The sequence below is a fragment of the Protomyces lactucae-debilis genome (genome assembly GCF_002105105.1).
Source record: "Protomyces lactucae-debilis strain 12-1054 chromosome Unknown BCR37scaffold_8, whole genome shotgun sequence".
Taxonomy (NCBI): Eukaryota; Fungi; Ascomycota; class Taphrinomycetes; order Taphrinales; family Protomycetaceae; genus Protomyces; species Protomyces lactucae-debilis.
In genome coordinates this window covers 372,432-398,854 of record NW_024468000.1, presented here as the reverse complement: position 1 = coordinate 398,854, position 26,423 = coordinate 372,432, and the positions used below count along the sequence as shown (strand labels likewise).

At 51.9% G+C, this 26,423-nt stretch overlaps 12 protein-coding genes across 12 annotated transcripts; 7 read left to right on the top strand and 5 right to left on the bottom strand.

Annotated features, from left to right (window-relative positions):
• Positions 1-1,443: 1,443 nt before the first annotated feature.
• Positions 1,444-3,340, top strand: BCR37DRAFT_379206 (uncharacterized protein). The gene is made up of 2 exons (XM_040869207.1): positions 1,444-1,862; positions 1,910-3,340. Exons 1-2 carry the CDS (start codon positions 1,722-1,724, stop codon positions 3,281-3,283), a joined length of 1,515 nt encoding a protein of 504 aa, XP_040725788.1. The 5' UTR covers positions 1,444-1,721; the 3' UTR covers positions 3,284-3,340.
• A 235-nt stretch (positions 3,341-3,575) lies between these two features.
• On the top strand, positions 3,576-4,929 carry BCR37DRAFT_379204 (uncharacterized protein). Its single transcript, XM_040869206.1, has one exon. The coding sequence runs from the start codon at positions 3,619-3,621 to the stop codon at positions 4,513-4,515; it is 897 nt and encodes a 298-aa protein (XP_040725787.1). The 5' UTR covers positions 3,576-3,618; the 3' UTR covers positions 4,516-4,929.
• Positions 4,878-6,745, bottom strand: BCR37DRAFT_346443 (Cupredoxin; the record flags this gene model as incomplete). The annotated part of the gene is made up of 2 exons (XM_040867688.1): positions 4,878-6,140; positions 6,182-6,745. 2 exons carry the CDS (start codon positions 6,743-6,745, stop codon positions 4,878-4,880), a joined length of 1,827 nt encoding a protein of 608 aa, XP_040725786.1.
• Positions 6,746-7,856: 1,111 nt separating this feature from the next.
• BCR37DRAFT_298482 (multicopper oxidase-domain-containing protein) lies at positions 7,857-10,144 on the bottom strand. Its single transcript, XM_040866901.1, has 3 exons — positions 9,693-10,144; positions 9,251-9,648; positions 7,857-9,212 (listed from the first exon to the last, which is right to left on the bottom strand). Exons 1-3 carry the CDS (start codon positions 10,009-10,011, stop codon positions 7,947-7,949), a joined length of 1,983 nt encoding a protein of 660 aa, XP_040725785.1. The 5' UTR covers positions 10,012-10,144; the 3' UTR covers positions 7,857-7,946.
• A 1,445-nt stretch (positions 10,145-11,589) lies between these two features.
• Positions 11,590-13,238, top strand: BCR37DRAFT_298738 (uncharacterized protein). Its single transcript, XM_040866902.1, has 2 exons — positions 11,590-12,409; positions 12,837-13,238. The coding sequence occupies exons 1-2, from the start codon at positions 11,809-11,811 to the stop codon at positions 13,037-13,039; spliced, it is 804 nt and encodes a 267-aa protein (XP_040725784.1). The 5' UTR covers positions 11,590-11,808; the 3' UTR covers positions 13,040-13,238.
• Positions 13,239-13,436: 198 nt separating this feature from the next.
• On the bottom strand, positions 13,437-15,309 carry BCR37DRAFT_346497 (multicopper oxidase-domain-containing protein; the record flags this gene model as incomplete). Its single annotated transcript, XM_040867694.1, has 3 exons — positions 13,437-14,509; positions 14,552-14,726; positions 14,767-15,309. The coding sequence occupies 3 exons, from the start codon at positions 15,307-15,309 to the stop codon at positions 13,437-13,439; spliced, it is 1,791 nt and encodes a 596-aa protein (XP_040725783.1).
• Positions 15,310-16,578: 1,269 nt separating this feature from the next.
• On the top strand, positions 16,579-18,142 carry BCR37DRAFT_298342 (uncharacterized protein). The gene has a single exon (XM_040866899.1). It carries the CDS (start codon positions 16,695-16,697, stop codon positions 17,958-17,960), a length of 1,266 nt encoding a protein of 421 aa, XP_040725782.1. The 5' UTR covers positions 16,579-16,694; the 3' UTR covers positions 17,961-18,142.
• Positions 18,143-18,325: 183 nt separating this feature from the next.
• BCR37DRAFT_341363 (uncharacterized protein) lies at positions 18,326-18,751 on the top strand (the record flags this gene model as incomplete). Its single annotated transcript, XM_040867396.1, has 1 exon — positions 18,326-18,751. A coding segment is annotated over one exon (426 nt), but the record flags the coding sequence as incomplete, so codon positions are not given.
• BCR37DRAFT_298340 (uncharacterized protein) lies at positions 18,691-21,065 on the bottom strand. The gene has a single exon (XM_040866898.1). The coding sequence runs from the start codon at positions 20,980-20,982 to the stop codon at positions 18,805-18,807; it is 2,178 nt and encodes a 725-aa protein (XP_040725780.1). The 5' UTR covers positions 20,983-21,065; the 3' UTR covers positions 18,691-18,804.
• Positions 21,066-21,078: 13 nt separating this feature from the next.
• On the bottom strand, positions 21,079-21,858 carry BCR37DRAFT_379193 (S-adenosyl-L-methionine-dependent methyltransferase). The gene has a single exon (XM_040869205.1). The coding sequence runs from the start codon at positions 21,845-21,847 to the stop codon at positions 21,149-21,151; it is 699 nt and encodes a 232-aa protein (XP_040725779.1). The 5' UTR covers positions 21,848-21,858; the 3' UTR covers positions 21,079-21,148.
• Positions 21,859-22,513: 655 nt separating this feature from the next.
• BCR37DRAFT_346691 (amino acid transporter) lies at positions 22,514-24,026 on the top strand (the record flags this gene model as incomplete). The annotated part of the gene is made up of 3 exons (XM_040867712.1): positions 22,514-22,579; positions 22,622-23,186; positions 23,227-24,026. 3 exons carry the CDS (start codon positions 22,514-22,516, stop codon positions 24,024-24,026), a joined length of 1,431 nt encoding a protein of 476 aa, XP_040725778.1.
• A 149-nt stretch (positions 24,027-24,175) lies between these two features.
• On the top strand, positions 24,176-26,403 carry BCR37DRAFT_392539 (uncharacterized protein; the record flags this gene model as incomplete). The annotated part of the gene is made up of 3 exons (XM_040871172.1): positions 24,176-24,497; positions 24,541-24,920; positions 24,958-26,403. The coding sequence occupies 3 exons, from the start codon at positions 24,176-24,178 to the stop codon at positions 26,401-26,403; spliced, it is 2,148 nt and encodes a 715-aa protein (XP_040725777.1).
• Positions 26,404-26,423: the final 20 nt, after the last annotated feature.

Below are 26,423 nucleotides of genomic sequence, written 5' to 3'. Positions count from 1 at the left end.
TTCGGTGAGACCTCCGGAACTTCTTGGATTAAGCTTCGCCGACCCACGGCCACGGTGCTCACCGCTCAACCCCAAATCTAGACGTTGTTTGGACTTCACGCGTCATGCAGTATCACAGCGACACGATGCTACGGGTAGGAGTACAAACTGTAGAATTCGCAATTCGCTTATTTCAATTGGACCGCGAAGCTCGTCTCTCGAGCTGTTTATGTCAAGAGTCAATCCTTGCATACCGATACCACCCACGAGGTATCACCATGGTTGGTGAAGGCGGCGTCTTCCGATATTCTGGCTGACTTTCTATAGCTTGGACCTCTGCTATCTGTTTCAGGTAGCCTGGTTGATGTGCCGTTGTGTGACTCATGATTCATCGACTTCATAACGAGCAGACCGAGACCTGTAGGCCAGCTGTCACGGCAATTGCATTTTGTCTAGTACTACCTCATCAGGAAAGGGGGCCCCAAGAGCTGGAACAAGTCTCGGATGCGATGCACAAAGGTCTCTTGAAAGACCATCCTGGAAGTCGAGTCCATGACGTGTCCGACGCCAGAAAGAGGGGACCCTCCTGTCAAAGTGTAGTGTTTCATGCCCTGCATCTCTGTATGGAAACTAGTCACCTTTGAATACCGGCACAGAGCTGGATGTTCGCTAGATTGTACCATCTGTCTTGTCTCCCGCGTCGAACCGAGCGTATTGCTTATGGTCGTCAACCAGCTTTATTGCGTGCACGACAATGTAGCGACACTAATTCAATATAGTCTTCTGCCGGGCCGAACCATCTCTACTAGCCCAATTCATCCAGACGTCTATATAATCATCTCGGTCAATTCTCCAGCTGCGGTGGTGATGAGAATTGCCAGGAGAAGGTGTGCACCATCTGAATGAATCCATTTGTTCCACGGCCGAAAGCAGCATCTGCTGGGCACGTCAACACCGTTTCTGTCTCAAATGCCCGATAACCCAATCAAATGGACAGCAAGGTGAGGGCATACAGTCAAAGCGTCATGGTCAAAGACACGATCAAGATCAGAGATGTCTAGCTATGATGGTCCGACCTCGCATGATCCCGTCACTCGCCTAGTCGTGCAGGTAGATACCAGTTCTACCTCGTACTTGGATGCGTTTGACCATGAAGGCGGAGTGTCCGTCAGACAACTACGGCTGCTCACACGAGGAGACCGGGGTATCTGCCTTCTGGCTGCGAGATACGGTGAGAAGAGCCGCTGTCGAGCCGTTTTGGCGATGCTACGAGCGGCATGTTTGGAGGTAATCAGCCCAATTTAGTCCATAGCATGACGAAAGCATGCTCATCAGAGACTCGCGCAACTCTTAAAGTTGGCCAGGAACCGGTGCCCATCTGAAAGCGTCCGCCCCGAGTTTGGCAGCCATCTTTGCTAAATGCGGCCTCGAACTGTCTCAAGCAAGACTCACGCTACCCGAACAACCACTAACACTTTGCCTTGCTTGTCCTCTGAAACACTTTTGGCGTTGGGAAACAGTGCACGCTGCTGGTCAGCCGCTGTAACTGCCTACATGACATGGGGCTGGCACTGACTCGCTCTTTCAGCGCGAGCTGCCGAGTGCGGTGCCCGGAGCGCATCTGTTCAAAAGACGAGCAAGCGCCATCTTGAAAGCTCATCGTCTCTCCATCGCTCTTTCCCTGTTACCTCTGTCGTTACATAACCCTCTCTGCTTGTCGTTTGTTTGGAAACGGTGCGAGTATGAGCTTCTCGTTTGGCTATGAAGAAGAAGGCGACATCACTACCACGGCAGATGTCGCTGCTATTCCGCGTATGGCGATGCAAGCAAGCGGAAGCACATCTGGCCGCCCTTCAAATAGCTCCAGTGACAAGATGCCTGCAGTTCGTCGGCTGAGTTCCTGGTTCTCTAGCAACCGCACCATGAGTAGCCCCGGAAGCAAAAGATGGGCCAGCATGACGCTCAGCGCAAGCCCAAGGAGGCGCCAAATGCGCTTGAGATCGAAGTCAAGGAGTGTACAGAACACAAATTTGCAGAAACGGGCTTGCAAGCACCGCCTACACCTACCTATGCGCTGCGCGTTAGACCGACACCCAAGGAGGCGCTCGCGACTGGGCCTTCACCCGTCATTGCTTCGTCGTCTTTTTTTGACCGATGCAGGGGAAGTGAACTCGATTCACTTATTCTATCCACCGCTGGTATTCATGTCCAGCCAACGCCTGCTGTACAACTTGCTCTGAACCTGCCAGAGATAGTCGAACAGATCATGCAGCGTCTTGACGATCAGTGCTGTGTGGCTACATCCAGCATCAACACACGCGCTGGTGCAACACGAGACAAGACGCGCAGCATCACACTCAACGCCAAGGGACAGGCTGTGCCTGTGGACTGGAATACTGAAGCAAAACGCTGCCGAGGCGCCATGTTTGCGTGCTTGACTGTGAACAGCCTCTTTCACGACGCTGCACGGCGCGCTCTGTCTCGTCGAGTAGAACTCAACTCACCCGATAGTCTCGATCGTTATCTTGCATCCGACATGGCACACCAGGATGGCTGCCGAGACTTGCTCATCCACAAGACATCTGTGGAGCAAGAGCAGCTCAACAAGCTCAAACACACGCGCCTCACGGCACTCGAATTCTACGTTTGCCCGCAGCTCCTTCCTCCGGCAAGTCTGCTTGGCTCTCATGGACAACTCACCAAGCTGGCCTTGCCTGGTTGCGCCATTGCAGATGATCAATTTCTTGCTCAGGTAGCACGACGTTGCCCACGCCTCAAGATCCTTGATCTGCGCGCATGCGAATTGGTGGGAGATGCTGGCATTCTCACCATTGCTCGTGCCTGTCGCGGTCTACAATACCTCAACGTCGGTCGTGTTGCACGTTCTCACCGTGTCACCGACCGAAGTATCTTTGAGATTGCTCGTCTCACACAAATTGAAACGCTCGGCGTTGCTGGTTGCAATGTTGGTGATGAAGCTGTTTGCGCCATCAGCGAGTACCGCGGTGAGGCTATTGAGCGTCTTTCCCTCAACGCTTGCGAGGGCATCACCGACTGGTCGGTGGGCAGGCTCTTGAAGAATGCACCCAAGCTCCAAGTCTTGGAACTTATCCGTTGCCCACGTGTGGCTGATGCGGGAGCTATTCTCAAGTTCAAACGAAAGAGTAAAGCTTTGGTTGAGGTGGACGACTTCCTGCAAGCGGAGATGGATGAGATGGTGAGGATTCGCTCTCTCCGACGACGGACGATGCCTGAGCTTGGTACACAAGACGAGCGCAAGGGTCGTCGAATTTCCACTTCATAGGTACGACTGTGCATAGCGTAGTCATCTTGATAGCATTCTTTTGATTCTTATTTGTATGGGTTTCGCACTTTGAGCTATGCCCCTGTCCTGATTGTTCGCGCCAGGATGCCTGATCAACTTGTCAAATGATGGTCCTCTTGTGCTGACTTATGAAGAGCATTGAATACAGCAGTAGCAGCTCCAACGTAGACAAACAAGTGGTTACGGAGATTTGCTGCCGGGCTGTAGATGTGACTAGTTGCTGCTGACATCATCAAAGTATGCAGCTGAGAGATGCCGTCATTCAGCCAGGACACCACAATCGCAACAGCTCTACATTACTCGACACCTACCGTATGCCGCTGCACTCTATGCTCTCCTTCAAAAACCCGGCGCTCTCGACCCTCGTACCTGCCGTGCTCACCATCTTTGGTATCCAAGCAGCCGTCGCTGTACCATCCATCCTCGCGCAATCCGAAAAGTACTATGACTTGTCCGGCTCGGCAACCTTCCTCGCAGCGACAGGCATCAGTCTTTACATGCCTTGGCTTCGTTCCCTCAGCTATGCACGCGTACACAGTCTGCCTACTCCACCAGTACCTGGACTAGCTGACTTTGGCGCGCGCAAGCTCATCTTATCTGGCATGGTAGCCATTTGGGCAATCCGCCTCGGTTCTTTCCTCTTTGCAAGAATCAAGAAGGACGGCAAGGACTCACGTTTTGATGAGATCAAGCCTAATCCAGCCAAATTCTTCGGCGCGTTCATGGCACAAGCTGTTTGGGTGACACTTGTCTCGGCACCCGTGTTGCTCGCGAACGCAGTACCGAAACGCGCTATGCCAGCATTGGGACTGCTTGATTATGTGGGTATGGCCGTCTGGGTGGCAGGCATGGGCTTTGAGGTGACTGCTGATCGTCAAAAGTCTGACTGGCGCCAACGCAAGGAAGAGAAGAAGCACTCTGAAGAATTCATCAATGAAGGTTTGTGGTCTCTTTCACGACACCCAAACTACTTTGGTGAAAGCTCACTGTGGACCGGCACGTCCATCTTAGCATTGTCTGCGCTTGCTAGCACGACCGTGTACCCCTCCTATGTCGGCGCTCTCGGCTTTGTGTCTCCCCTCTTCGTCACCTTCCTGACACGCTACGTATCCGGTGTGCCTATGCTCGAAGATAAGGCAGACAAGAAGTATGGTCCTGCTTGGCAGAAGTACAAAAAGGAAGTGCCAGTCTTCATCCCAAAGCTTGGATGAGCATAGAGTCTAGCGTCGATGAACGATCTTGGACGACACTTCCGTGGAGAAGCACTTTACGTATGAATTCCATGAGCTGAAGGAGTTTGCCTTGCCCTCTGCTTTTGCTTTGAGAGGCAACGACTTTGAAGTATGCAATCGACTCTGCCCTGAGTGACCAGTCCGTGGAGTTGTCCAATGCTACTAGACCGCAGACCCCTGAAAACCTTGGAAGAAGACACAAGACTATTCAGATGGGTTCCTGGTCTCTTCGCCGTGAGCGCGTCAAGGCCTGGCAGCACGTTTGTCACAGTAGATATACAAAAATGATACGCTACGACTTTCTATGCTTATGTGCCATGCCTGATGAACCGAAAAATCACCTACACACCAGAGTCCGTTTGCATGACTAGGTTGAAATTTGTCCAGGCCTGCCATTGCGAGCACGTCTGATACGTCTGCGTGACATTCTCCACCGTATTGATATCTTGCATACGCTCGACAAATTGCGCTCCGAGACCCGCACTGACGTGGAATGCGATGTGACAGTGCCATAGCCAAGTTCCCGGGTTGTCCAACGCAAAGTGCATGACGAGATGGCCTCCTCCTTCCATTTGAACAGTGTCGCGTCGAGGTGGATTGTTGAAATTGATGGTTCCATTCCAAGTACCGTTACCAAGCGCCGCAACAGACATGTCGTGACCATGCAGGTGAATGGGATGAGGGATGCCAGTGTTGTCTTGTAGCACAATCATGGTCGAGTCTTGCCAAGTGCCGTTGAGGATGTACACGTTGTACTGCCTGGGGAAAGTCTTGAATCCATCATTGATGAGCTTCAGAGTTGGAAAGTTCAAATTGAGGTAGAGTGACGAGTTGTCGAGCCTAAAGACGATGTCGCCCGAAGAATTCGCCACGATTGGGTCAATGACGATGTTTTGTGTATTGGTAGGGGGTGGCAGTCGTAGTGGTAAAACAGGTACAACACTGTGATCACTGGCAAGGTCTGAACAGTGCGGTGAGTACGTGTGCGGATTGCTTGTGGGTTCAGTGTTATTGCTGGCTCGAATGTAGCGCACGATGGCTTTTGATTGGAGTGCACTGTCATTCTGATCGCCGCATGTCGTCCCGCGATTCAACGTGCCATTCAGGGCGGTCGTATCAGCACGGAACCAGTAGGATGCAGTTGAGCCACCAGTAGCAGTGAAGATGACATCCATGCGCTGTCCAATGCTCAAGAAGGCTGTTCGTGTCTCGAATGGCTTGATGGGAATGAAGTCCACGGAAATTACCGTCATGGTGTGGTTGTCGAGTGAGACCTGGTACTTTGCGTCAGAAGCAGAATTGATGAGGCGCAGGAGGTATCGACCACCACGCTGGAAGCGTCGCTTGTTTGTGATGTCGTAGTAATGGCCGGTAGTGGTGCCGTTTGCTTGCAATCGTACGCCCTGCCCATTGAACACTGTGGAAGATGCGGTAGCCGGACCAGATTGAAAGAAGCGATTGATGAGGTCAAATTGAGACTGGTTGTACCAGTCTCCAATAAGGAGTGTGCCCATGTCAAAGTCCCAGTCAGCTGATGTTGGGCCATGCACGACGATGGGTCCATAGAGACCATTGCCGTACTGCACGCTCGTGTGGCTGTGATACTGGGTCATTAGCCTTGTTTGCTCGAACGAGTTTGACTTACCCAAGATGTTCCATATCGCTCGGCACGTATGCGATATACCAATTCTGCGCCGGAAGGCGGAATTGGGCACTGTGTGACACCATTGACGCCATCGTTCTGCGTGTTGTTTGTCTGGACGAAGCCGTGCCAATGAATAGATGTACCGTTATTGAGAAGCTTGTTGGTAACGCGAATTTCTATCCAGTCGCCAAAGTTTGCTTCAATCAGAGGTCCTGGGAATTGGCCATTGAACACTTGCATGAAAGGAGCGTCGACACCGTCCGGCGCAAGGGTAATCTCGTCCACGGTGAGCTCATAGTGTCGAGTGACGCCTGTGTCGGGGACATGGGAGAGATAGTCAGAGTTGATTGACCAATTCTTGTAGATGGAACGGTCCGGAGTGTTGAAAATTGGCCTTCTTCGGTGAGTGTTGCTAAAGGTTTGAGGCGTAGGTGTAGCATCATCTTGGATTTGAGTTACATCTGGGACAGAGACAGTCGCTTCTGGGTCATCGCTGACAATCTGGCCCTTTGTACGTACTGGATTGGATGCACCGGGTGCTGGAAGACCAAGATCAACAACCATGACCATTTTCGTGGCTTCACGTTTGGCGAGATTCTGTTTCTGAGCAGCCGGTTGCAGCCCACGAGGCCGCAGAGAAAGACGCTTCGCAATAGTGGGTTTCACCTTGACATCGCGGCTGGATGATTGCGAGAGGACAACAGGAAATGGTTTCAGAGCCGTGCTTTGCTGCGTGATGTGGTCCTCGCTGTGACGCTCGCCACCGAGAGAATTGGTCGCCAAAACAAGGAGCAGATTGATGAGATACAAGAGCAAACCACTAGAGCAGTGGATAGACATCGAGAAAAACTTGTTCTGGGCAGATGTGAGAAAAGAGAGCCATTTTTAAGCTTTCCATAGCGCCCGCTATGCTTCGCCGAGGAAGCCGTTGGGGCAATGGGCCCGCAGCAACGAAGCTTCAAGAATAGAAGGTCGCATACGACCACACAATCATCGAGCATACCCATCACGTAGTCATGCGCACTCGTCATTTCTCAAGATACGTCAAGCGATGCGTGTCGAGGGTGCACAGATCGCGAGGCTGTGGACACTAAAATTGGACAAGCAGCGAGAAACATTGAACCAGCTGCAAGTCTCTGGATGAAGCGTCATCGCCTCAATTAGCCAGCATCGTTGCCAAACCGGGTTGAGAAAGCTGATTCTGCCGAGCATTGAAATCATTGGGCGTCAACCAACGGGATACGACAGTGACTCCGTAGCAGCCATCGCATCTGTTTGCCCGATCCAAAGCTCAACAAATGTGTAGAGCATGGACCTCCAGTACCAAGCAGGCAATCAGTCAATCGACTTCAAACCTGCCAACTGTAGAGCCAGAAATGCAAACACGTTTGATCCCTAATAGGCCCTCTGAAATTCCCTCTGCGTCAATTATTCAACCCAAGAAAGACACTGGCGCGGCGGCAGCCCCTGCACTCTTTAGTAGTACCAGGTCGTGAGACGCTTCGAGCACGCCTTGCATTCCCGCAGATCGCTGCAAAATGATGCGAGCAATGCCACCAGTCATCTCGGTTCAACGCTTGAGCCATGTTGAGAGGTCGTGCGTGGTCGATGACTCGACGGGTCGTGGGCCCCTGACACCCGACCTTCAAGCTTCCACTTGGACTATCACCGTAAATTGCAGCGCTGGTAAAGATCTGATAGTCATGGGCGGCATACTGTCTGAATAGGAATACTTCAAGTCGTGGGGGTAGTACGTAAGGCTACCTTACACACCAGAATCGATTTGGACGATAGAATTGTATTGCTTCCACTTGTCCCACACAGCACACAGCTTTCGGAAAGCGCCCTGCTCTTCGAGCTCGTCGAAGCCTGCATCAATGTCCTTGGCTTGCTCCGCAAATTGAGCGCCAAACCCAGAACTTACATGAAATGCGATATGGCAGTGGAAAAGCCAAAGACCTGGGTTGTCGAGACGGAAGTGCATAGCCAAATGTCCCCCAGCATCCATCTGAACCGTATCTCGGCGTGGTGGGTTGTCCAGGTCGAAATTGCCATCCCAGGTGCCAGTTCCAAGTGCAGCAATAGACATATCGTGACCATGTAGATGGATTGGGTGTGGTATTCCAGTTGTGTCTTGCAGGACAATCAACACCGTGTCGGTAGGTTCGCCTTTCAGCTCGTACACATTGAATGGTCGGGGAAATTCGGTGATTCGATCGTAGACAAAGCCAAGAGATGGATGCGACCAGTCAAGAAACAATGAGGAGTTGTCTGCGAGGAAGTTGATATCACCGGAAGCATTGACCACCAATTTGAATGCGATCTTGTAGATTTGATCCTGAGCAGGAGCAGGGAGTGTCAGAGGTACCATCGGGACGACCTTGTCGGAATTTATCTCATCAGAACAGTGTGGTGTGTAGGTGTGCGGTTGTGTTGTTGGGTCAGAAGAGTCTGCCTGTACGTAACGAACGATGGCCTTCGACTGTTCTTTGGACAAATTCAGGTCGCCACATGTCGTCCCACGATCTGTCGCCATATCTGATGTATCTGCCCTGAACCAGTATGACATATCGTCGACCCCTGTCGCCGTGATGACGACATCCATTCTTTGGCCGATCGACAACAAGGCCGTCTCGACTTCATATGGTTCGACTGGAACAAAGTCAAATGCAACCACGGTCATTGTGTGGTTGTCCAGACTGACTTGGAACTTTTGGTCGACTGACGCGTTGATCAATCTCAGAAGATATCGGTATCCTCGTTTGAACTTGACCTTCTGTGTGATCTCGTAGAATGAGCCACGAAGATTACCGCTATCACTTCGAACGCCACGTCCATTGAACAAGGTTGCAGAAGCAGCTTGAGGTCCTTGCTTGAAGAATTTCTTAACAAGTTCGTCTTGACTTTCGTCATATGCATCTCCTAGGATCAACGGGCCAAGGTCTACGTCCCAGTCGGCAGAAGTAGGACCATGGATGACGATCGGCCCATATAAGCCGTCGCCGTATTGCACACTAGTGTGACTGTGGTACTGACGTTAGCGCGTCAGTCATCTTGTGAGCGGCGTACCCAGGTCGTTCCGTAGCGTTCAGCTCGTATCTTGTACAGCATTTGGCTGTTTGGCGGAATAGGGCACTGGCTTACTCCGTTGACGCCATCGAAGCGATTGCGGTCAGTTTGTACAAAGCCATGCCAGTGAATTGAAGTACCCTGGACTGCCAAGTGGTTGATGACGAGCACTTCAATTTCATCACCCCAGTTGGCCTCAATTAGGGGTCCTGGGAATTGTCCGTTGAAGACTTTCATGAATGGGGCATTGACACCCGCTGGAGCCAGATTCGTTGATTCGCTGACATGGAGCGTGTACTTGACGACCCTGCCAGTTTCTGGAACATTGTTTGTGTAGTCGGTCTTGATATCCAACCCATCTCGCCAAATTCTGCGGTTGGGCGTGTCAGGTGCCTTGGCTACAAGGGTCAGCAAGTAATATGATCAGAAGACGGATGCTTACAGTATGCGACGCCAAACTTTCCACGGGTCGAGCGAAATAAGTCTGCAACCGACGGGATTCGTACCGAAACTGGTGGCTTGATCTGGACTGGCTGGTTGACAGTTTTGGTGGGGATTCCGTTGGAAGGAGGTCCAAGATAAATCACAGGAACGTCCTTGAGGATGTTGTTCAAGGCTTGTCCGATGGATGAGCTGCCCCCGATGCTGAGCAACTGACGTTTCTGGACTTCCGACTCATTTCCTTCCACAACGATGAAGCCAACAGTGCAGCTGAGAAGCGTAGCAAGCTTCAGCTTCTTGTTCCAAAGACGCATCATCATCTCTGGTTTCGCAGTGATCTGGAAAGTTGTGATATATCTCAGTGCACTTCTCTGAAAATGAGAAACAGAGCGGATGTCTTGTTGGAAATTTTGTTTGGAGAAAGAAGGGGTCGGCCTCTTCCAACTGCTTATACGGCACCAGCAACAAGATGCATGGCATCAAGTGGACGAAAATAGAACAAAAAGCACTGCCGCAGCGACCCGATGTTGTAGAGTCGGACAATGCAGACATCTTGTTTGTCGTGCACAGCCTAGAACAAGGCCGACCTAGGCCGATACTCCCTGAAGGTCTCGTAGGCGCAAATGCAGACAGATATGTTGCCCGTGTCCATCTTCGTGATTGGTATCAACCCCGCACGAAGCGTGACGACGATGAAATGACATGTTTACAATCCAATGAAGATATGAGCTGTCATAAGCCCATTCTGAGACGGCAAGTAAAAAGGTCAGGGGCCAAAAGGCGCAAAGATCTCGAAATCTAGCAGCATGCAGGGGCTTGAAGCGGACAACACGAATCGAGCAGCATGCCTGCATCTGTGTTTACGCCATCTAGACCTTTGAGACGCCTGGCATGATGTGCTGCGATGCGAAAGCGTGACTTGCTACACAGAACGTGTGGAGCAGAAGCGGGATCTCAGTCAGAGACGCCGCACTCCTTTGCGCATGATTGATGCCAGCATTTGCTGAGCCCCGAAAAATCTTCATCTTGGCACGCTTCAAGCGTTCTTATGCGTAAGCTCTGCTCTTCAGCTTTTCTTGGCAGGAGTCTCGACTCGAGCTGCCTGACACGTCCTACCCACTCACTCTCGAGGCGAGCTCTGCGATACTCTCAAGACCCCAGGCTGCCAATATAGATGCCTCAGCGTGCTGGCATTAGGAGAATGTGCTTTACGCATGGAGGAACGCGCTCAAACTTGCCTCATCTTCAGGGTGACCAGGCGTGAATTGCTGTGACATCACGTGATCCTCAAGCAGATGCCAACCTGGGCAGTAGTGTGTATGCTCTCAACTGCAGCAGGATGAAAAGAGCGGGGAGGACCTCAGAGGACGGCTGGGCAATTATACTAAACACCAATGACGCAAGTGAACGTCACAGCTCAAAGGAGCTCCTGATGTTGGAGTGATAGGTTTTAGCTCATATAAAAAAGCTACGTCGTGCTCAGCTCAACTACTGTCCTCCACTATGAAGGAAGCAAAACAGAGCATCCACCTGCACAAGGTGCTCCAACTCTCCACGCCGGACAACGCATAGTGCCATAAGGCACTCGGCTGGTCACAGAAGACAAAGCTAGGGTATCCCCAAGTGGCGCCCAATGACTTTACTGATGACAGCGTTGGCAATGCGCGACATGAAGACATTTCCTTTTGGCGGGTCGACAATGATTTGCATGTCAGCAACGCTCATGTGAGACCAACGCAGCCGTATGTCCGCCAGTCGAGCTTTGTGGTCGCAGCATTCGAGCAGTACATGCTGCAGAGTCTCCACAACATCGTCGGTTGGCTTGCATGCCGGGCAGGAGCGATCGGGCTCATCCCTGTGCCTTCTTCCTCTATCGACCATGAGCTGATCATTGCTGCCGCGCATATGCGCAATCCATCTGCCAGCATGTCCGTCCTCCGCTCTCGTCTCTGGCATGAGACAAAGCACGCCTTCAAATTGGCCAGCCCAGGCCGCACCTTTAAGCTGCGTCTCCATGTTTAGCTGGCGCATGAGAAAGTCAGCCGCGTATTTCGGGCATTTGGGTTGAGGCCCATTGAGTAGCACGAACCAGTTGTCGCGGCCCAGCTGACGAGCTGATGCCCGAATGTCGCGTCTTCGACTTGGGACGACTTTCCAAGGTGCCACAGGTGTTGGGTTCTCCACCCAGTCATGGCCACACCACTACCGGACGGACTTCTGCGGCACGTGATGAGATTGTTGCTCTGGAAGCAAAGTTAACGGGTGATCTCGAGGCTATCATGCGAGAGCACAACCTCAAGACTGCTGCGATGCTTGCATCAAAGTCACGGATGGAGACGGCGATCTGCCAGGAGAACAACATTAGTGCTGACCCTCCAGTGGTTTCAACACCTGTCACAAGTGTGTTGATCGCAGCCACACCCCCTTCGAGTCCACTGCCCGCGGTTTGTGTCTTGGAGTCTTTGAACTCTGGCAGAACTCCGTCCGCTAGTGGCCAAGACTGGGTGGAGAACCCAACACCTGTGGCACCGTGGAAAGTCGTCCCAAGTCGACGACGCGACATTCGGGCATCAGCTCGTCAGCTGGGCCGCGACAACTGGTTCGTGCTACTCAATGGGCCTCAACCCAAATGCCCGAAATACGCGGCTGACTTGCTCATGCGCCAGCTAAACATGGAGACGCAGCTTAAAGGTGCGGCCTGGGCTGGCCAATTTGGAGGCGTGCTCTGTCTCATGCCAGAAACGACAGGTGATCGGGACATGATTATGGCCTAATTTGAATGCGAGCATCGCAGCGGTCTTGAGATTGTGCTCTCGCATGATAGCCTCGATATCACGCCTTAACTTTGCTTCCAGAGCAACAATCTCATCACGTGCCGCTGAAAGAAGTGCGGGAGTTACATCTTGCGATGCCTTGACGGTCTCCGTGACGGTCTATTTCGATCTCGCCAATGTTGTTTTTGTCTTGATTCGGCGGGTTTTGCTGCTGGCTTGGTTTGTGCCGGTAAAGCGCATGAAGTTGATACAAAGGCATAGGATGCATTCTGCGATGCCGTACGAGATCGTGCAAACCTCCTAGGCCCTTCAGGTTCCACTTCGTTCGGGGCATTTTTGTGTGTTGTGCGAGTAGAGTGGCCAATTTGAAGGCGTGCTTTGTCTCATACCAGAGACGAGAGCGGACCGAGACACGCCAGAAACGAGAGCGAACCGAGACATGATCATGGCCTCGTTCGCTCGCTCCAAACGCCTGGGGGCCATGATCAAACCAGTTCTACGCAAGTACAAAAGTCCTTCTGAATTGTGGCAGGAGCAAGTTGAAAGCAACATGCCACTCGTGCATCGTCTCTGACGCGTACACGAGATCTGCAGTCAGATGTTGGCCCATCTGCTCCGGAGCTTGCAACGTATTTGAGCACACCCAACTCGGTCGAGGAATCGACGCGCTCAATTGCAGCGAACCCAGACTTGGTCTCGGAGACACAGTCCCCCCTCGCCACCCAGCCCTCTGGATGACGATGGGCGATCTGAAGCCAAAAACCAATTGAGTGCTAGTTCGCCGGCATGGAGAAGGACTTGCAAAGTTGTGCATTCTGGCGAAAATTCAGATGGCATTGACAGGATTTTCGCGACAAGGATGATGGAAGTGGCCAACATAAATCTACCTGGGCTCTAGGCGTCTATTATATGCCTTGAATGCAGACGTCTATGCAAGCAATGCCGATGTTCATGCAGTCATCTCAAATGAGCTACACCCCAGAATCCGTCTGCAGCACCAAGTTGAAATCTGTCCAGGCCTGCCACTGCGAGCATGTCTGGTACGTCTGCGTGACATTCTCCACCGTATTGATATCCTGTATACGCTCGACAAATTGCGCTCCCAGACCTGCACTGACGTGGAAGGCAATGTGGCAGTGCCATAACCAAGTCCCCGGATTGTCCAATGCAAAGTGCATGACGAGATGGCCTCCTCCTTCGACTTGAACAGTGTCGCGTCGAGGTGGATTGTCGAAATTGATGGTCCCGTTCCAAGTACCGTTACCAAGCGCAGCAATAGACATGTCGTGGCCGTGCAGGTGAATAGGATGCGGGATGCCTGTGTTGTCTTGCAGCACGACAATGACAGAGTCGCGATCTGTGCCGTTCAGCTGATAGACGTTGTACTGCCTTGGGAATTGAGTGAAACCATCGTTGATCAGATTCAGAGTAGGTTTGTTCCAGTTGAGATACAGCGACGAGTTGTCGACATTGAAGACGATGTCACCAGTGGCATTAGGCTTGATGGGATCCAGTGAATGATTCTGCCTGAAGATTGGAGGAGGGAGAGTCAGTGCAACGACGGGCTTGGCATTATTCATTGCAACATCCGAACAGTGAGGTGTGTACGTCCACGGCGTTGAATCGGGATCAGAGCCATCAGCACCCACGTAAGAAATAATGGCCTTGGATTGATTTGCGGACAAATTCTTGTCGCCACAAGTGGTCCCACGATTCATTCCCAAAGCGGTCGTATCTGCACGAAACCAGTAAGACTTGCGAGGGTCTTCTGTTGCCTTGATGATGACTTCAGCACGCTGGCCAATGGACAAGAAGAGCGTCTTTGTTTTGAATGGGCGAACGGGAATCCAGTCCAAAGAGACAACGGTCATGGTGTGTTCGTCGAGTGAGATCTCGTATTTGGCATCTGAGGCAGAGTTGATGAGGCGGAGCAGATGCTTCCTACCAGGCCGGAACTTGAGTTCTTTTGTGATGTCGTAGTAAGAGCCACGAAGCGTGCCGTTGTCGTTGAATACACCCTGGCCATTGAACACGGTCGCACTTGCTGTTGAAAGTTAGCATGGAGAGCACCACTTGATAGACGTACCTGTAGGAGGCCCGCTGACGAAGAAGTCCTGGACAAGCTCAAATTGCGACTTGTGGTACCAATCTCCAATATTGACAGTGCCAAGATCCACGTCCCAGTTGGCAGAAGAGGGGCCGCGAATCAATATAGGACCATAAAGTCCATTGCCATACTGCACACTTGTGTGGCTGTGATACTGTAGATTAGCTCGAGGTCATTTGGCTTATAGCACGTACCCAGCTGGTGCCGTAGCGTTGCGCGCGGAACCGATAGGTGAGAGAAGACAGTGGAGGAATAGGGCACTGGGTGACGCCATTGACTCCATCGTTTTGTGTGTTGTTTGTGTGGATGAAGCCGTGCCAGTGGATGGAGGTGCCGTTATTGCGAAGATGGTTGTGCACGCGAACTTCAATGTGGTCGCCCCAATCCGCCTCAATCAAGGGTCCGGGAAATTGGCCGTTGAATACTTGCATGAAAGGAGCGTCGACGCCATCTGGAGCCAAGTTGGCCTCGTCCACAGTCAAATCGTAGTAGCGAGTGACGCCAGTGTCTGGGATGTACTGCGTGTAGTCCGTGAAGATGTTGTCCTCGTTCCAAGTAGTACGATCAGGAGCACCGTACTTGTCAATGCCGTGGTGTCCATTCTTGCCATGCTTCCAGTGCTTGCCGCGAGAGCCATTCTTGCCATGATTCTTGTTCTTGCCGTGACTCTTGTGCTTGTCTGAATAGGAGGAGTCTACTGCGGCAGTTTGCTGAGGCGGCTTCAAAGGGAGAGTCATATCATCGTCCAAAGAAAGAGCAGGCTCTTGAACAACGCGAACTGGCTGCATCACAGTGACGGCGACAGGGGCAGCTTGAGCAGTGGCCACAATATCAATGACTTTGACCATGGTGACACCAGGGGTCAAGGTAGCTTGCGGCGAACTTTGCACAGATGGTGTAGATGCGACAGTCTGTGTCTCTTGAGGAGGAGCGGGCTCAAGCGTGTGTGAGGCAGAATGGTTGTGCCATAAAGTGTGTTGGACATCCACCGAGTGTTCTTTCTCGAGAGCGAAATTGGAAATGTCAGGAACAGGATGATGGTCTCTTGCGACAAGAGCAGAAGCAGAGCTTTGGAAAGCGAGGAGGAGACACGACCAGCGCGACAGCATGATGATAACGCAATGCTGAGCAGATCTCGAGATCAGCAGCGAGCCTGGATGGCAACAAAGAGCGAACGAGGATGCAAAACTGGAGCGAGCAGGTGGGTCTTAAATAGCCCTTAGCCAACGCTTAGACAGCCGTTGGAGCACGTCGTACTCCGTGGCGAGAGATGCAAACGGCCTGCTTGCCAATCTCGAGTCGCGCTTGCTGACTGGAGGTTGCGCTTGGTCGGGGCCCAACCAGGCCTCGAAGAAAACATAGATACTGCACAACGTGATGTTCCATCGACCAGGAGAGCACCGAGCATGTGAAAGGCGTCTATCAGGTCGTCTTACCGGCGACCAGGTTGCATAGATCTCCAGATTCTGAACAACGCAAGATGTGGCTTTGTCCTACCGCTTTGACAGTTGTCTATGCGCTTAACAACTGTCTACAAGACGCAAATGACCTCAACGAAAAAGCCTCGTTTCTTGAGCTCAATTTCTTTTTCAATCATGTTCGTCAAGCCATGGCTACAAGAGGTAACGTGGTGTAGCAACACCAAAGGTAGGCGAATCTCAACTGCAGAATATCTTTGAAGATCAGCTTGGCAGAGTGACCATGCGTTTAGCTGCCCAGACCGACTGCAAGGTCGAGGACCGGGCCATCAGAAGCACACACAGTCAAAGCATCATCTTGAGACAAGCTTGCCGTTGGGGCAACAGTCGATAGCTTATTTAGCAAGTCTAGTGAACAGCTCGGTCAGTTCAAGGCACCTAGGGATCCCCGAGATTCTCAGCTTTGGCCCCGGACGTGCTGACATCTGAGTGAGCAAGTTTCAGCCATAGGCACAAGCTCAGGGTGGGTGCAGGCAATTCCTCTCACGTGATGTTCAAAATTTCTGGCGACGTCGACGAGCTGCAGCACACGCACAAAGACGAGCAGCATACAAAGTAAGACGCTGTATCAGTGCTCGGCTGGCATTGCACGGCCACACAAACAAGCCAAGAGCACCTTAGGACAGGGCTGGGCCACATATAGGATGCTCAGAATAGTACGGCTGCAAAGGCCTGTCGCCCGACAATTTTCTGCGACTGCACATCGTCTTCGAGGCGACCCTTCTCCGCCGCCATCGCCCAATAGTCCCTTCCGTGTCTTTGTGGACACATTCAAGCAAGAACTGAAAAAGTCACAAGAGCTGCAAGATTCAGTGAAAGCGCTACAGGGCGAGGCTGAGAAAGCAGGCGAATCTGAAGCATACAAAAAGGCGAGAGAGGCCTTTGAGGCGGCGCAAAAGCGCGGTGCAGGTGCAGCAGGTGTAACTGGCAAGGCCATCAGAAAGACTGGCCAGGTACTGGGGAGTGGTGTTGCAAAGGCATGGGACTCTCCCGTTGGACAAGTGACACGCAAAAGTGTAGCAGCGACGGCAGACATTCTCGACAAGACGACAAAGCCAATTCGCGAGAGTGAGGCGTACAAGAGCATCTCCGACACTATTGACGATGGCCAGTCATCACGTTATGGTGGTTTCTCAACAAAGGAAAGCCGGCAGCGAGCGCGGGAGAAGCAAGCAAAAATCGATGCCATGAAGCCGCGGCATCGTGCTATTGAGGAGAATGATGAGCAAACTGGCGTGGTGATCCACAAGGATTCGCAATGGAAGGAAAGCTGGAAGGCGTACAAGGAAACCTCATCCGTCTTTGCGGGTCTCAACCGCTTCAAGACCTCATACGTCGAGTCAGAGAATCCGATTGTCAGCTCAACACGAGAAATCACAGACCGCGTTGCAGAAATTTGGGGCAAGTTCACGGCAGAAAACGAGTCTGCGAGAGTGATTCGGCTGATGAAGGAGATTGACCCTGGCTTCCAGGTCGAGCCTTGGCTTAACTCACTGCGAGACTACATTCTGCCAGAGATTTGCGAGGCGTACATCAAGAATGATACGGTTACTTTGGCGAATTGGCTCTCGGAGGCACCCCTGTCGGTACATACAGCCACATCCAAGCAAGTCACTGAACAGAAGCTTGTCTCAGACGGCAGGATTGTCGACTTGCGAAACGTTGATATTGCACAATACAAGGTGGTACCGCCCAACGACATTCCAGTATTCATTGTCTCCTTCCGCACACAAGAGATTCACCTCTTCAAGAATTTGAAGGGAGAAGTTGTTGCCGGTCGCGAAGACCATGTTCAGGCCGTCACTTACGTTGCCATCTTTACCCGCCTCAAGGATGAACTCAACAACCCAGTGACGCACGGCTGGCGCGTTATGGACTTTGCGCGCGGTGCAGCACGGGACATTATCTAGCATGAGCATACTACATATATAGCACCCGCATCCTCCCTCATTGGCATATTGGTCTTCTTCGACGATCACAGTGATCGCTGCGATCCTTGAGCGATGTGCGTTCCATCTCGTGGAAGACGACGAGGCCAAGAGAAAGCGTCATGGCCAAAGACTCCAGCAAAGCTCTATCCATGGCTTCCCTGGGCATGGCAAGCAGAGCCTTCCGGCGGCCCGTCACTGGTATATTCCATGCACCACCAAGGATCTCCCTCTCCGCAGCAAGACCACCGAGATTACAGCGATTACAGCACGTTGGCCGCCGCTTCAACACCTCAGGCGCCACTGGCACAAAGCCAGAACAGCCAGCAACGTCGCTCTCCGGCAAGCTAAAGGAGCTCTCGCGCAAGTATGGCAGAGCGGCGATTGTGGTCTATCTGGGTATTTCCCTCGTGGACTATGCCGTCGCCTTTGGTCTCGTGCATGCGCTCGGCACAGATCGCATTGGCGCGCTTGAAGACAAGGCCTTTGCTGTAGTGCGCGATTGGACTGGCTGGGCGCCTAAATCTAGCGTGACGGATGTACAAGATGACGAGCCAGGAGTTGTGACGGAGGCTGTTCACAAAGAAGTGCAGAAGCATGGTGTCAAACCAGCGTCTATTTGGACAGAAGCAGCGATTGCCTACGGCATTCACAAAGCAATCTTCATCTTTGTGCGTGTGCCCATCACGATTGCCATTACACCTGGCATTGTCAAGGCGCTAGTCAAGCGCGGATGGAAGGTTGGTCCGGCGAGAGTTGCCGCTGAAGCAGCGAAAAAGCTATAGATGCTAAATATGTGCGACAACGACAGGTCAAAATACTGAGCCTATGCTTGACGCTTGCCTCGCTTCATTTGACGCTTCTTGCTGATGATTTTGCCCATTTTCGCTTGCGCTGCAGCTTCAGCATCGAGAGCACTTGGCTTGTTGCCAGCACGTTTCCGTCTGCGTTCATCCTCCACTTCTTCTGCGCGTTGACGCTCCTGCTGTGCTTTGAGGTCCTTTGCAGACAATGCCTTCTCCTTGTGCATCTTCTCCTTCTCCTGTCTGCGCTTCACAACGCCGACATTCTCAATGGCGAATTCAACAATGAGTCTGCGCTTCCGATCATCCTGGCTGACATCTCGACCAGGATCCATAGGCTGCGCATTCTTCATCTTGACCAAATCAAGCTTACTCCCAATCTGCCGTGCATTGAGCCATCGCAATCCCATAAGAGCAAATCGATGCGATGCAAAACTGATGAACCCATACCCACGAGAACGACTACCATCCTTTTCCAAGACCACTTTCGCTTGCTTCACAACGCCCGTTGCTGATGACTTGCTAGAGTCGCGTGCCAATTCTTCCTTTGTGAGTGATTCACGAAGACCAGCTTTGACATCCTGTCCAAAACCAACAATCGACTGTCGCGCAAGGTACTTGAGTTCCTTGTCGCCAATATGTCTTGGTAGATTGCGAACCGACAATCGCGTCAACGACAAGTGCAGTCCTGGATTTCTCGCCACGAGCGATTTTCGCTGTGTAAAGGATGCACTACGCATGGATTGATCCTGTTCGGACAGCAGTGGCAACAGTGGATGACTACCACCAATTCGGCCTTCGTTGAGCAGAAACAAGTTGCGCTTGTCGACACCTTTACCCTTTTCCGCACGCTTGGCAGCATCATGCTTGTCAACCTGCTGAGCAGCATCATCTCTCGAGAGTGCTTCGTTGATGTCGAGAAGCCGGCCACCGAGGACAAATCGCCCGAGAGTGCCTTCCTTGCGCTCTTCAGAGAGAAGAAGTGAGGTGGCGTCGTGCGTGACATTCTTGGGCAAGGTGCGGTAGAGTGCGAGGCAGGCTTGTGCATCTGCAACGTGAACAAATGCAACAAACGCAGTACCGCGAGAACGGCCAGTGAAGTGATCCATGACGATGCGTGCATAACGAAGAGGTCCAAATTGCTTGAAGAATGTGTAAATCTCAGTCTCCGTAGTTTCAAAGAGAAGATTGCGAACAAAGAGTGTCGAGGAGCGTTGGTCGGGTGTGTCTGATTCTTCGTCCGAGTTTTCCTCAGAATCCTCTTCAGAGTCCTTTGAGCCCTCTCCAGCGTTCTTCTCGCCCTCTTCAACTTCATCATAAGCCTCTTCATCATCTTCATCTTCATCCTCGTCTTCATTCTCGTCGCTCTGTGCTTCGTCTTCATCTTCATCCTCGGCAGTCGCCTCTTCAGATTCTTCCTTCTTAACGGACCAATCCACAGCAATGGGCCTTCCTTCGAGATCAATGCCATTAAGCGCCTCGATTGCTTTTGCGGCATGCTCACGCTTCTTGAACACCACGAACCCAAAGCCTCGCATCTTGGCACCAGGTCCTCTCGGAATACGCACATCTTTGATGCCGCCAAACTTCTCAAAGACACGTCGAAGCTGAACAGGGTCACGCACCTTGAAGGACAGATTTCTCAAGATGAGCTCTGCTTGGTGAGATTCCTTGGTGGCGTCCAGCCGTGCTTGCTTTGTAGCCTGCTTCTTCTCTGCCTCTGCTTCATCCTTTCGGGCACGCTTCTCAGCAAAGTCAATCTTGACGAGACGATCGTCAAGCGGCGCCATACTCAGCTCTGACTTGGCAAGTGCCGCATCTTCCGCTGTGGCAAACGAAACAAAACCATAGCCAAGAGACACACTGGTCTCTGGGTTCGTAATGATGACTGTATGTTTCACAGGCGAGACTGCCGAGAAGAACGCTTCAAGCTGTTCCTGCGTTGTTTTGAAGCTCAAATTGCGCACAAAGAGCGTCGCATTCTTGTTGTTGGCGTCGGGTGCCTCTTTCACATGGACTTTGCGCTTCTTGACTGTCCGCTCAGCAGGCTCATGCGCAGTCTCAGCAACCTCCGTCTGGGTACGCTTCTTGCTCGGCCGCACAATAATTTCTGGCTTGACTGCTTCGTCTCCATCTTGCCCGCCTGCTTCCTTGAGTGTCTTCTTGCGGTCTAGAAAGGCCTGCTTCTTTGCAGAGACCATGGCGGCTGTTCCAGCTGCTGCTAGCTTTGATCGTGCTCTTCGTCCCAGCAGAAAAATTAAAAAACCGAGAGATGCGGCGCAGGGAGGCGCACCAGATGGGACAGAAGACAGAAGACTTTTGGGAAGTATGTCTGCTTAGCAGAGCTTCTATACTGCTTCTGTATGTCTAATGCTCCTTCATGCTCGCTAATGTATCCTTCAGACTGGTATCCGCGCTGCCCCTTGCACTCGGTGCACTTTGACCCGCTCCAGGCGCCCATCCAATCATGTAGATGACCCTGAACGTCGCTGGAATCCCACGACCAACAATCTGACCGGTTGCATTGCGTTCGGCATGGAGGGAGCGATAGATGGCATCAGCTGCCATGAGTAAGTCTCGTGAAATGGGACCCTGTCTGCGCTGCAAGATTGCATTCGTCTCACCCATCGCTTGTAAATCTTGCATAAGTGCAAAAATATCAGGGTACTCGACAACAATGTCATCCACATCAACGGTGGTGAGCTTGAAGCCGGCTTTATTCAAGAGTGAGCCTACATCCTTGACATCCGTCATGGGAGACACGCGTGGGGAAATACCGCCGGATCGTTCGAGTTCTGCCAGCTGTAATGCTGTGCGTAGCTCAAACAACGTGTCGCCACCAAATAAACTGCCAATGAAGGCTCCATCAGGCTTGAGGCAGCCTTTGATTTGGAGGAGTGTAGAAGGTAAGTCATTGATCCAATGCATAGAGAGATTCGAGACGACCGCATCAAGCGATTTATCGGGAAATGGCAATGATTCTTCGTCGACATAAGTACGTTCGACCGTCATACCCTCAGCAGGCATAACATCACGCTTGAGCATTGGCATAGACAAATCAGTCATAGTAAGCTTCTGTATCCGACTCCGCAAGAGTTTTGCGTCTTCTGTATCTTTGGTAAGCGCACGCAGCAAGTGGCCTGTACCAGCACCAAGATCGACTAGATGTGCAAAATCGCGCTTCAAGAAGAGCATGCGGTCAATCGTACGATTGGCAATCTCATCCTTAATGTAGTCTGCTTCTCTGCTGGCGACGGGGTCTGCTACACTGCGAGCACGCTGAATCTGCTTGTGGTGGCGATTGAAAATGGCAGGAACACCTGGACCAGGAGCTGTGTTTGTGGCATAGGCCCTGATTGATTGAGTAGAGAGCGTACTTCTGCATGTACAGCGAGAGAGCATCATTTCAGATTGCGGCTATGGCAGCAACGGTGTGTTAGTGCAAATTAGTGGTCAGTGCTCAGGCTGCTGTTGCTCGTTTCGAATTCTGCTGCTGGATGTCGAAATGAACACAAAGCGACAGCCGACAAATACAAGCGACACACGACTCCTGATCTATAGACGCCCGGCCGCATCGTTAGCTTTCCAAAGGTCACATTGGACTTCACATACCCCTGTTGAATATCCGAGTTCCTGACCTCCTCAATTACTGCCGACAGGCCCTGCTTCATGCCTTCCGACGACTCTGAAGCCACCCGACCGTTACTTCTGGAAGCGACAGGCGACTGTGCCATGCCCTCTGATATCCGCAAACATGTCGGCTCAGCGTCTTTCAGCTCTTCATTCATTAACCTAGCCGTATGCCTCTGAAGGCCTAGTTGAGGGCAATGCTAATGACAGAATACCATCATCGGCGCAGGTGTCTTGGCGATGCCCCATGCGATGGCGACACTTGGCATCTTTGGCGGCATTCTGGTCATCACCTTTGCGGGCATGACGTCTGGCTTTGGTCTGTACTTGCTGACACGATGCGCAAAGTATGTGGAGGATGGTAGAGCGAGTTTCTTCCAACTATCAAGGCGGACCTACCCATCTGCTGCCATCTTTTTTGATCTTGCCATTGCTCTCAAGACCTTTGGCGTGGCCGTCAGCTATCTCATCATTATCAGCAATTTGATGCCGCAAATCATACATGCTGCAGTGCCGAGCGCTAAAGACAGCGACTTTCTCATGGACAGGCGGTTCTGGCTCACTGTTTTCATGATCATCATTGTACCGCTCTCCTTTTTGCGCAGGCTTGACTCTCTCAAATATACTTCTGTTGTCTCTCTGTTTGCAATTGGCTACCTGGTACTTCTCGTTGTTGGACACTGGATCACTGGCGACACGCTGCCCGACCGGGGCCTCGTTAAGCTCTTTGAGTGGAAGGGCTTTGTCAAGTTTCTCAATGCGCTGCCAGTCTTTGGTATGGTTTCCCTTCGCGTTGGTCTTGCTAATAGCCACAGTTTTCGCCTTTACATGCCATCAGAACATCTTGAGTATCGTCAATGAGATTGAAGACACATCCCAGAGGCAAATCAACGGTGTTGTTGCCACTTCCATTGGCGGATCTTGGGCAGTATACCTGCTTGTTGCCATCACTGGCTACCTCTCGTATGGCGACAAGGTCAATGGTAACATTGTCAGCATGTACCCAAACTCCATCTCTGCAAACATTGGCAGAACAGCGATTGTGGTGCTTATCCTATTCAGCTACCCGCTACAAGCTCATCCGTGTCGTGCAAGTCTCGACAAGATTATTGTGAGTGCTGGACGAGCGATGCACTTGCTGAATGAGAAACTACCCGTCTCACGGACCATCTCGCGTCATTCGAGTTCTGTCAATCTGCGTGGTATGCGACAGGAGCCTGAAGCACAAGAAGAGCATATTAGTGACTTGAGATGGACGTTACTCACCACATTCATTTTAATCGCCACGTACATGGTTGCTTTTGCCGTGTCTAGTCTGGAGGTGGTCTTATCGTATGTCGGCGCGACTGGTTCCACTGCCATCAGCTTCATCCTACCAGGACTTTTCTACTGGCGCATCACAGGCGATTCAGAGGACTATCTCAATGTTGCATCGGATGAGCAAGCGGAAAGAGACACAGAGGGTGATGGCGAGAGTGCGGTGTGGTCACAGAGCGAGAAGCAGCGGCGGTATACACGGTATGGTGCAGCGGCACTGGGTATCTACGGTGTTGTCTTCATGGTTGTCTGCCTCACGTTGAACATTGTGGGAAGTGCTCGACACAGCGGTCATTGAGGCTCTTGTGCTCTCCAGAGTTGACTCCTTGACAGAAGAGCAGCAGAAGGAGGGCACGGTCTGGTTGTGTGCTGAGGATCCAGCAGGACTCTCTCCTACTCCCTCTACCGCATTTGCATAGCGCTGCTACTTCTTCTTCCTTTGGATCCATGTCGACAGCGCACTATGCCTCTCTCTTGTCCAACTCCACTCAGCTTCCTACACTCGAGCGGCCTAGCCCGTCTGCCTTTCCACAGCGTTTTGCAGCAGCACCGTATCATGCTCCCTCCCAGTCTGGTCATCAGGACGAGCAGCGCGCCCAGTCCAATGAACCACCTGCGCACACTGGCAAGCGCTTCTCGACCACTCAGCATTACGCAGTCGCACCACAGATTGCGTTACTCACATTGCTTGTTGTAGCACCTACCTCGTCGCTCGCTGCAGCCTTCTACTATGTTCTCTTCAGGTATCTCGATCGGATTGGCGAAGGATGTACGTCTCCTCACATCTCCAGTGCTTGAACTGACGCTGCTAGACTTGTACTCGACCATATCTGCAAACGTACCCCTCTTCATTGGCACCATTACATCCACCATCATGTCAATGCTCTCGTCCGTTATCATGATGCTCTTTGCGTATCGCCTGGCACAGCTCTGGATCAACCTCGAGAAACAAGCGCGCTTTGCTGATCTCCCAACGGCAGACCAGTTTGCACTCATGATGAAGATGTGCAGCGGCGGCTCTCTCTATGTCATCTTTGAGTTCCTCGTGTTTGCATCGCCCTTCCAGATGCACCCCTCTGGGTATGGACTACAACGCAAGACTGTCACCGAGCGGACAAGACCAATCCTCAAATGGACAATCGGTGTCTTTAGTACAACAATGCTCTTAACGCTGGCTATTCAGGTGGCTGACGTATGCCTCATGTGCTCCAGAGTCCCGCTAATAACAGGTTTGGGTGCATAAGACCCTGAGCTCTGCGACACTGGTCTCGTCAAGCAACGCTACAGGACCATTGCATCCTTACTCTCGGACATTGCGCTCAGCTTGTTTTGACCCAGACTCCAACTCGCGCTCCGTGTCATTCAACGGATTTGTCGACGATAGCTGTGTATTCGGCAGCAATGGCTATCTCTTTGACCCTATCGAGACCTTTGCCACCACAACCAACACCTCCAGTCTTCATGTCATCGCCAATGATGGTGCAATGGCCTACTTGCGACCGGCAATCACATCACCCAACATCTCCTACGTTGCACAGACGGTCGGCGTGTCTACCACATGCCAGGTCATCACGGGTTCCTGTCCTCGTCAAGCCGTCTCAAGCGGCTATGCCAGGTTCACATGCCCAAGTACGTATGCTGGCTTCAGCGGTCTACTCTTCAGCAACCAAATCTTCGAAACGGCAATGCTCAATGGTACGCGCGTAACGAATCCATTTAGTCTTGGTGGGTCTGGTTGCTTCAAAGCCTATGCCCCTTCATTCGCCAATTTGTCCACCAGCGATTTCGTTGATGTTGCCAATTTCAACACCGGTATTTACGTTGGCTTGCCACAATCCTGTACTGTACTGGCATGTGAAGTGTCTGTCTACAACTTGCAATTCTCGTCAAAACCCTCGGGCACAGCGGCGCCGCCAATCTATGAGCTCTTGCAAGGTTCAGCTGTGCTTGCCAATCAAAGTACTACGCATGCGCTACATGGAGCTATTGCTCAATCCTACGGTGCTGATCAAATCTCACTCGGCGTGACGGCCGCGGCTGTCAAGGCAAATTCATCGGCAGATTTCGCGGCATTCGTCGCATTGGCCGTCAGTCAGACTATCCTAGGCCAATCTGCGAGCGTCTTTGAAGCAACCAACTCACTCAGTGAACAAGAAACGCGCACCATCATTGGAACAAAAGCAAGACTCGTCCCCGTTGCCGTCTTTCTCGCCTTGCAAATCTTGCTTGCCGTCTTTTGTGTGCTCATTGCACTCGTCTCTACATTTGGTGTCGACAAGTCTCGTGGCAAACCAATTCTTCACATGCCAAGGATGCCCTTTCAAGCAGGCGCTCATGCCGTCAACAATGCTCGACTGGCACTCATTGACGTGACGACCTTGGTGCGTGAGCACTTTGGTTCAGATGCAGTCTTTCCACCTATGGAGATCACGCGTCCTGCTTTTGATGCTCAGCATGAGCAGGCAGTGGCAAGTGCGGTAGGTCGCTCATTGAGTCAGCCTGATTTGGGTGAGATGGCGATGTTTGGTCAATTGTCACAGGGGTATACGACGTCCATGCGGTCACGCGTTGCATCAGCGGAGCATCTCCCTCGAAACTTGGCGTCACAAGAGGAGAAGCAGGTGGAGAAAACAGTCGTTCAAGAAGCCAGTCCCGTGGATAATCAGCAGGCGTGATGCCAATATTCACTCTAGCT